We start from the raw sequence: 10,487 nt of genomic DNA, 5'->3' as shown, positions 1-10,487 counted from the left end.
AGAAAGAGGCAAAAGGATCTATGTCATTACCCATCACGGGACCCTCACGTGCCTCGTTTCTAGTCATTTCCCGGGGGCGGGATTCATGAGGGTGGGCGGTGCTGATTAGTCTCGTCCGTCTGGCGTTCAGCTGTTTGGAGATTTCTTTCTTGCCCTACCCATGAAGTGGATGGCTGTGAGAAGCAGCTTGGGAAAAGAGTGGGTGGATCGCTTCTCTGGCGAGCAGGTTGCTTTCTTTTGCTGACGAATGATTGGTAGCCCTTGACGTGAGTCTGTCGAGTTAAATGCCATCAACTCGGGCCGGGCTCCTGGTGATGTTACCGCCATCTCAGCCCATCTTCAGTGACTTTATCCGTAGTTCTTGCAAGTTATGTCCTTGATAGCATTTACCCAATGCTGTCTTCTTCCCTTACTGCAGTACTTCTTTAAAAAACTCTAACAAGCATAGCAGTTTCTCTCATCCGCATATGGTCTCATCACATGCCCATGTGCATTTCTGCTTTCTGCAGCCAGCTTTTACTTGGCCCAGGATTGATTTTCTTATAGTCCATGGTACTCTTTCTAACTATCTCCAAATCCATAATTCTCACTTCACTCACAGTACTGTATCTAACTTTCATGGCTATACATTATAATAAGGCAAAACGTATTCTGAATCTTTGTTATTGAAATTCTCTTCATGATTTCCCTAAGTGCTTTTCCTCACTTGCCCCTTATTGTCAACACGATTCACGTAGCCAGTCTTTGACTTGCAGTATTCTTTCCCTTTTCATTATTCTTCCATGGGCTAGAAGCTGGAACAAATAATCATTTGAACCCCCAGCATCTTGAGCTTTTTTTCTCATAGCTTTAAAGGTGACCGTGACACAATTGCCACTGCAGTCTCATTTGTATAGGCAGGAAGGGTTTATCATCATTGGACTTGCAAGTCTTGGAAATTATGTCCCTTCTGTACTCCTGGCAGACAGCACATTTCATGAGCTGATAGGGTAGTAGCCAGTCTCTCTCTCTATAATCTCTATATATCTCTACAGTATATCTATATAGTCTATATATGCTTAGATCTAGATCTATAGATATAGATATACTCTCTCTCTATAGAGTCTATCTATATCATCTATCGAGAGACTGGTGACCACGAAACTATACTATGACTCTTTATCTTGCCACAGAACATAATCTTTTCTCTTTAGAGATACACCATTTTGCCTCCCATTCCGCAGCGTCTCTTCCCCTGACCACTCGGAGCCCATTTCAGGCATGTGCTTGAAAACTTTCTGAGTTCCATCTGTACAGAATATCTTCTGTCTTGCTTCTGTTTGCTACTCTCATGTGCTTGCTTCTCATGCACTTGTTTCTCTATTTGTGTGGCTGACTTATAGAGGGATGCGTCTACTGTCTGTTTTCTACCGTTCATTTCTTAGAACTCATAATTGCTCTTCCTTTCTGATTAACTGAAGTGTGGCTGGGCCATCTCCAATCCTTTGACTTTTTCTTCAAGGACTGGCATACTGTATGTTTGAATCTGCTGCAGATATATTTCAAATTATTTTCCAGCAGAAAGATAAATGTGCTACAAACACTGTAGGTCATAATTACATGATCTTGTCCATCTTCACTTTTTCTCCATAGAGCACTACCAGTAGAAATCCTTTTGTCTCTTCTTGTTCCTAAGACTCTCACATCAGCCAACTATTTGATTTTTGATTTAGAGATAAATTTTGTTATGGACTCCACCCTTCCTTCAATCTTTTTTTACCCAACAGGGATTAATCAGTAACCCATACTGGGGGTAATTAGTGGCTATTTAAGAGATGACTTTTTCACCACTCAATAGATGTGTAGTTTCCAAATCATAGGAGGTAATTTCACTTAGGGATGCCTAAAATTAAGGTTAGGTTATGGAGGCTGATGTTAAACTTCTAGATAAAACTCCAGTTTTTCCTCTCAGGTTTACTCTATTAATAATGGCTGGTGATTTTCCATCAAGTCGGAATAATGTCATAGAAAAACTAATGACATATGGATTATCAGCCGCATTCATACAATCCTTGGGGTATGACCATGTCAAACATGCACTTTTGCAAAGTTTAATTGATACTGAGTTCCAGATGGAAGTAAACAGCTTCAGTAAACAGTATTTTTTGTTTCTGGCCATTGGTGTAATAAAATATGTATGCATGTAATAGTTTCACTGCATTCTGCTTTGGCTTACTGACTATTGTTTGGGTATTGACTCCTGTTACAGGCAATAGAGTTTACAAAAGACTCAAGCAAAATAGAACACTTTCGAAGAAGGATGAAAAGGAAATTAGGTTCTATGAGAAAGAGATTGAGCGAATGGGTATTCCTTCAACTGGGAAAGGGAGGTGGGATATAACAGTACTTTTCAAATACCTGTTATGGATGCCCCACAGAAGACCCTGACGTATTCTCTGAAAAAATGGGTAATCCTGTAGAAAAATGGTTTTTACTAGGAAGGATCAGCATGGCTTCTGCAAATGGAAGACTAGCCTCATAGTGGGCGTAGTATACTTGAATTTCCAAAATGCTTTCAACGCTGCTGCTCATCTATGACTCCAAAGTAAATTGAGTAGTTATTTGTAAAAGATTTCCTGTGGAACTGATTAAACAAAAGGAAACAATGAGAAGAAAAAAATGGGATGTTTGCAAAGTAAAGTATGATTTATGAATTATGAAGTGTGATTCCCCCTACATTTGTATTGGATTTGGTGCTGTTTGACATGTTCATGAATGTTTTAGAGATAATAGGTGTGCAGCAAACTGAACAGTTGTACACTAGACTGGAGAGTTCTGAGAAGATTCCTCAAACATTTAGAGTTTAGGGTCATCAAAAAGGGGATTAGGAATGGATTCAGGAGGCAATCATAAAACCATCATACATATATTTAATTTGCGGAATTTGTTATCACCTGAAATAGGAATGATAAACTGCATGGAATAATGGGTTTCATTGGTTGAAATCAATTAATGGCTCCTAATCATGATGAACTTTCCAGATTAAGAGATAATATGCTACCAAATGGTATGAAGCAATCATGGGGCTGGTGTTCAGACGTTAAATCATGATGGATTCTCACATGTTAAGTCAGAACCAAATATTCCACAAATCATGGTTTAACTTGACTCAGCCTGGGAGTGAGTTGCTATTAATACAACTAAAAGGAATTATCTGGCTATGTCATGGCCCTGAAAAATAAAATGGAAGGACTATATTCACTACTTAATGTAGGTAGTGGAATAAAGTAAGTAATGGAGAAAAGCTAGAATTATTCCATTGCTCTTTTGCCCCAAGTTTTCTCACACAAGAAGGATTGTCTTCACTCTATGATATGAAGGTGGGATTTACAGTCCAGGATTAGGACACACAGAGAACTACTTCAAATGAACCTAGATTTCCAACTGGTTTCCAGACAAAGGTCTCCACAATATGTATCAAATCAGTAACATGGGAATGAGGTTTGTCACTGCTGTTTGTATGGAGAATTTTACCAGTACTGCTGGAATATGGCCAAATTTGGAAATATTCTGCATCTCCATTTTGGACCTGAAAGTGGGGGCCTCAGTAATGCTTTAAATCCTTGCCACATGTTCACAGAACACCCAGGAAGGAGGAGAGAAGGTGTTTGCTTAAAATAAAAAGGAAATAAGAAACTGCCATCCACCTCTCTTGTATTTGTTCCCCAGATCAATGCCACCTTGTAAGCACATTCCTGTCCCCCTTTTTAATGGCAGCAACAATTTTAAATTGCCCACGATTTTAAAAAGCAAACATTTGGGGATAAAAAATGGCAGCTATTCCTGAAATAGAGGCAAAACGAAAAAGCCATCTTTGAGATGGGTCTATCAGTTAGTTCAGTCAAGTCACAATTCTTTTTGTTAGCCACAGCGGTATTCTTACATTTATTGATGTATATTATTGATACTCAGTATCAGAGACTGCAATGAACAGACAAGACAATAACTTTTAATAGTCACATGATTTTATTGTACAGAACTGCTACAATCATCTCTTACAGCAACATCTCCAGCTGTAAAGTTGTATCTCTGTTCACCATACCCCTTCATGTGCTGCTGAGACTGGTTGTGGAATACCTTGCCAGGATGCAGCTTTGTCCTGTAGAAACAGGGAGACTCCCCCACATTATTATAATAAAGTGATTTAGTTAGTAGAAATGAATAATGACTCAGTTCCAAAAACTACTTGTAGATCTTTCAAACATTGATCTTAAAACACAAACACCAGAATATAAAATCTACAACATTTCAATTCTGAAGAGCTTATGTGCTGCAAACATGAAGCTTTCCTATTTCAAATATCTGTCAGTTTTCTATTGGGATTTCTATTCAACTGTCTAGGCAGAAGCGGGGCTTGGCTTTGTCTCTTAAATTTTTTCCCCTTGATTCTGTGCTTTCCCACTGTCTCAGAGGGGTAGTTAAGAAATATACCTTGTCACTGGTAAAAAGGAACTGAAGCCATCTCCTCCTTTTAGTGTCTATCTTCAACAGCATGTAACAGTAGTACATGTAACAGTAGTTACATCCCCAAAGAGGCTTCTCTGCCTCTTCTGAGACTGCCCAGGAGCAACTGTGCTTGGCAGCACCAACACTAATCACTTGGCCCTTCCTGGTCCTTCCTAACTTCTTTGCCATCTCCCACAAAGGTGGCACTCCCTGCCCCAGCTATGTAGCCACTGCATAATTGACATAATGTGTGCTTTGTACTATGAGACCTCAGGCTGAGTACAAAATACTATGTCCAAGTTCACCTAAGGCTTATTCCCATATGCTGGAAGAAGACAGGCATAACTGGAATGGGATTTCAAATGGAGCTGGCTTAAGAGATTTTTCAAGTCTCATATTGAGGTGTGTATACGTAAAATTTTCCAACTTTTAGTGACTAAAAATGCTGTGCCTTCACTGTATGTATGTGTACATGCCCACCTAGCCCCTCACTTTTATTAGAGGGGATCTGACAACCTTCAAAATTCAGATACCAGGACCATTCCCTAACACACAGGACCTGTGGTCCTGAATTATCATTTCCACCCATCCCAGCCGAGGGGAGTTTCTCTCTCCTGCTCTAGATGTTAGAAATTCTGAATACTGTAGATGTTTTGGGATACATTTGCTAGGGAACAGGAATTACTTTTCATAACTAAGGGACTTAGTTTTGTAAGAAAGAATTGTATAAAAGGTAACAGCAGAGACTTCCCAGTCAGTGGTTCATTTTAAAAATACTATTTGAACTGTTTTCCCCATCCTCCCTAACCCTAAACATTCGTAAACTGACCTGGGGAGTGAGCATTTGTGAATGAATGAGATGGGTGGAGTGGGAAAGCTTCTCCAGATCTCCAGCTATCATCTTAATGTTTTGCATTTCCTTTAAGGTGAAGGCAAGTATCTTTAAAGAAATTATACTCTTTCCATAGCTCATTTTTATCAACTGAAATGCTTAGCAGCTTCTTGCTTGATCCCGAAGTGTTTTTTCTCCACTCCCTTTACTCCCTACATCAGGCACCTCATTTCTGTTTCCCAAACCAGTTTTTCTGTTGTTCCGCTTACCCTTCATGAATTCCACAGGCCTCAAGGAACTCCTGCAGTGCAAGGTGCTTCATATTCAGCAAAACTGGTCTCATCTGGAGGACAGAAAGTAGTATGAATATTATTTGCCATCCACCCCATAAAGCTTAGGGCAAAATAATTTTATCTTGCATAAATCTGAACCTTCTCAACATTAATTTAGCAATTTGAAATAAATTAAATTTTAGCAGTGACAAATGTAAAGGCCTACACTTGGGTAGGAAAGAAAATCAAAGACATGAGTATGGGATTGTGAGGACCATACTGAGTGTTAGTACATACAAACTTTATTATGGATTATAGATTCAGACTTCATAGAAGAAAATACTGTATCTAATACAAACTACAATGCAGCATCTATAATAAAAACACCTGTAATCATCTACTTTGCTGTCAACAATGCACAAATTCTACAGGTTACAAATACAAACTTTACAACAGCAAGAGTTATCTTGGGATCTTTATTAAAAGAAGTAGTATATGCAAAACAAGGCTACATGGATATCATATACACATACATACATGCATACATACATACATATAATTGTGAAATTTATATAATACATTATATGGTTTTGAAACACTGATATTTGTATAGTATTGATTAAAGATTAACACTCTAATGTTTAAATAACTTAGACCATTGAAAATCAGTATTAATTATGACTTAAAACGTCAGTGTTAATGAACATAAGATTATTCAGCTTTTTCATTCAGAATTAAATATATGCAGATTGCATCAAAGTGTTGTACAATAAAGGGTTTTGTCTTAAGCTGATTACTTAATATTAAGGTCTCCACTGTATTGCTACTTAATGTTGTTTGTGCATGTTGAAAAAAGAAAAAAAAAGATGAACAAAGCAAATTTGACAATTCATTGCAAAAGAATAAAGTAAGAGAAAAAGGAAAAAAAGAAAAAGAAAAATGTTTTTTGGTTTGTAATTTTCCCCTTGTGCTTCTACTAATTTACAAATTTATAAAAATTTGGGCCCCCTTAGAAGCCAGACTATAAATATTTACATTTGCCATGCTGCATGATGTATTGTATGTACGGGAACCATTTTGGTTAAATTTGGTTAAACTTTTGTTGTGAATATATACTGTAAATTTTGCCATATTCTCCAAGTTTAAGTTCCCAATCAGATATTGTCAGAATTGTATATTTCTACCAGTATTGGGCAAAATTTATTCTTGCTGCTGTGAACATGTATCTCTTTAAATTGTACTGTTTCTTGTTTTTTTTCTGGGATTATACCTAGTAAGAAAAATTGTGGTTTCAATTCAAATTTAAATTCCAAAATTTTCTGCACTGTACTATGTATATCTTTCAAGTACTTTTCAGTTTTTCTACATGGCCACTACATGTAGTAAAAAGTTCCTTCTGTTTCATGGCATTAACTGTATGATTTGCCTATCTTGTATATTATTGATGGAGTTATACCATCTGTAGAACATTTTGTACCAATTTTCTTTTAAGTTATAGCTTGGTGTAAATTTTATAGATTTAGTTCATAATTCATCCAATTGTTGTGTTGTGACTATTTCTTTGAAAATTTGCATCTATTTTATTATACAGTTTGTTTATTCTGTCTCTGTGTCATATCTGAGTCATAAGAGTTTATATGTGCACCCAGCAAAATATGTTGGTTTGGTATGAGCGTTTCAAATTTTGTCCTTTTTCTTAATATACTCCTTCGTTCTTAAGATCTGATTTTATTCTTCCAGCAATTTGTAAATATATCAACCATGGTATATTGCAGCCTTCACTGAGTAATTCTTGTATCTTTAATCTGTTTGTAGAGTTTGAATGAACTGTGCCTGCATACTATATGTAATTACATTTTTCTTACTGTAATTATCTCCAACATGGAAAGGATTTAAAGGAGAAGCTAGAGGTGAAATTCTTGGGCTTATTATTCCCTTTGTAGAATTCCATACTTTTATCAATCTTCATCTAATAATACAGGTAGTCCTTGACTTACAACCATTCACTTAGTGACTGTTCAAAATGATGAAAGCACCGAAAAAAGTGACTTACAACTGGTCTTTGCACTTATGACCGTTGCAGCATCCCCACAGTCATGTGATTGTGATTCGGATGCTTGGAACCATTACATAATTACAATGGTTGCAGCTTCCTGCAGTCACATGATTGCCATTTGCGACCTGCCCAGCTGGCTTCTGACAAGCAAAGTCAATGGGGAAGCTGGCAGGGAAGGTCGCAAGTTGCGGCCACGTGATGTCTCGCTTAACAACCATGATGATTTGCTCAAGAACTGCAGCAAAAATTGTGAAATCGGGTGTGATCACGTGATGCCTCACTTAATGACCACATCACTTAATGACAAATTTTCTGGTCCCTATTGTGGTCGTAAGTCAAGGACTACCTTTATGTCCTTTTAAATTTTTATCCTCCTTTGCGTTTCTGTAGCATAAATATTTATGTAGTTTATTGGCTAAGCTGGCTCCTTCCAGTACTGCCATTTTACATTCGGGAATTTTACCCACTCTATTATCCATGGAAGGCAACTTGCTTTATGTTACAACTTAAAATTTGGAAGGGCAAGACTCTTTGGAATCTTGTAAAATTTTTAATTTAACTCTAGGTTTTTTCCCACTATATGAGTTTGCTGACAGTTTCTTGTCAAGGATATGGATATCTTAATTGATCACAACTTAAACCTGAGCCAAACAGTGTTATGCAGTTGCAAAAAAGAAGAAGAAGAAGAAGCAAATGTATTCCCTGGTTATATTAACACATACAGAGAGATCAACAGAAATCCTTTTTCCTCTCTATCCTGAGCGGGTTGGATTGAACATAGAATGTGGCATCCAATTTTGGGTATCTCATTTTGGAGAGCCATTGACAAGCTAAAGCATGTCCAGAGGAGAACAATCCAGATGATAAGAAATGTGAAGGGAGAAACCTAGGAGAAGAGAAGACTGCAGGGAGACATGAGAGCTGTCTTCAAGACAATAAAGGCATCTCCAACTTTGCTGAAGGTGGCTAAAGAGAAGCTGGATAGCTATCTGTCAGAGATGCAGTAGTAGTAGATATTTGCACTGAGCAGGGGGTCCAATTAGATTAGATTATCTCCAAGATCCTTCCAACTCTTATATTCCATGGTACTTTTTAAAAATAAAATATTATGTAAAATCAAAACTTAACAATCTTGTTTTACAGAGAACAGAAATTATGTAATTAAAGAGCAACTAAAGTACTATTCTGGCAGCAACTAGTCAGCTTTGGCTGATCTTGGAGGTTAAGCAAGGTTGGCCCTGGTTATTATTTGGATGAAAGGGGTACTTTGGATAGACTGGAAAGGCAAAAAATGTTCCAAAAGAAGGCAGTGGCAAACCATCACTTCTATAACATTAAGAAGCTATTCCTCAGGGCTGCCTTGTTGTATGGGAAACTGTTGGACAGACAGAATTACAAATAGGCCTGGAAAGTAAAAGGAGGCAAAATACCTTATGCCTTATCAGTCCTCAGCAAATATTACTCCACCTGCAGTTAATATACTTGCACCCCATAGCAATTTTCGTCAGTTCTGGTAAGACTGTGGGTGACAACACAGATCTAGAACTCAGATAGGCAATGAGTTTAAATTCTCCATAAAACAATTAAAAAGGGATGGCATTCCAAATCAAAAGAGCCAGTGCAGATGCAACCTAAACTAAGTTGAAGTGAAACACATATCCCATGGATTTCTATGGTTCAATAAACTTAAGAACAGGGTTATAACCTTGAGGAAAAAGACAACAAAAGGGAGAAAGAGCACCCCACTAAATAAGACCATAATGCCTCATTGTCCGGCACCCCTCTTTTTAGAAGTGTCCGGAAATACCCTTTGTAGGTAGGCATGACAGCCATTTTCAGTTGCTGATCCCAGCATTTAGTATTCAAAGGAATACTGTTCTTGAACATGGCCTTTCCATGTTAATATGATTCATGTCTAACAGTTGTTGGAAGTCAATCCTCCATACACCTGTCTAACAGTTTTGTAAAGCTAGTGGCCAGCACTGCATGTTCTAGAATTTTCTGTTAATATTCAAGAAGAAAAGGGCTCCAGATGAACATGAATGAAGGAACATTTTTCCAATCCTACCTGTTTCATAGTAGTCATAAATCCGTACTGATGCTGGTCTGAGATTGGCAACATTAAGATCTTGTACAATAATGAAACTGAAACTTATTTCCTTGTTTGAAAGCTAGGAATGAAGCAAAAGGGGAATGGTCATCCTTGTAGTCCATTAATATTCTGCCAAACAACAAACAAATCTGAATAATACTTACTTCATCCAGATAAAAAAGCACATGGTTTTTTTTAATTTCCACTTTCATTACATTAGGAAGAGCATGAGTCTGTAACAAATAAAGAATAAAAATATACGATTCGCAATAGTCATGAGTAGGTACACCACACTTTTCTTATGAGATAGTGTAGCACTAAATTAACAGATTATATTGCATTAAGGATATTTTCTGGCTTCATATTTTCTTTCTGCTTTCTTTAATAAGAGCTTAGATAAAGTTCCAAATACTTCCAAGGCAGCATTAAAGAATGAAATAATCCAATGGCTGCTATGAACGTTTACTTTTTGCAAGGATGACTGATCAGGTAGAAATCCTGTGAGCATCTTTGCATCGATGATGGCCATGTTGGAATGATTACGCTTCCCAGTATATCTGAAAGAAAGCCCAGACTGAAATGAATTCCTTAACTAAAATCATCTTTGGATACATCAAAAATTATTATTCTGAACTGCTTATAGGAGTGGCAACCTGTGGCCTCATTTTTGCAGCTCCCCCCAGAGCTCCTAACTGTGACTTTTGAAAAGAAATATAGTTTTCTGCAATTTTGAAGTAAGTTCCAAAATAG

General features: G+C 37.3%; 1 protein-coding gene across 1 annotated transcript in view; it reads right to left on the bottom strand.

Annotated features, from left to right (window-relative positions):
* Positions 1-4,006: 4,006 nt before the first annotated feature.
* LOC103051099 (ovostatin-like) overlaps positions 4,007-10,487 on the bottom strand; it is a 59,098-nt gene continuing 52,617 nt past the window's right edge. Inside the window, exons 31-35 of the mRNA XM_088137561.1 lie at positions 10,204-10,294; positions 9,902-9,970; positions 9,714-9,816; positions 5,587-5,660; positions 4,007-4,138 (exon numbers count right to left, since the gene is read on the bottom strand). Coding sequence (XP_087993687.1) covers positions 5,608-5,660; positions 9,714-9,816; positions 9,902-9,970; positions 10,204-10,294 — 316 coding nt within the window. The 3' untranslated portion in view covers positions 4,007-4,138; positions 5,587-5,607. The remainder of the gene's footprint in view (positions 4,139-5,586; positions 5,661-9,713; positions 9,817-9,901; positions 9,971-10,203; positions 10,295-10,487) is intronic.

This window comes from Python bivittatus, unplaced genomic scaffold, assembly GCF_059951505.1.
Source record: "Python bivittatus isolate LINGU-HERP-01145 unplaced genomic scaffold, Pbiv_v1 ctg000220_np1212, whole genome shotgun sequence".
Classification (NCBI taxonomy): Eukaryota; Metazoa; Chordata; class Lepidosauria; order Squamata; family Pythonidae; genus Python; species Python bivittatus.
This window is presented reverse-complemented; position numbering and strand designations above follow the sequence as displayed.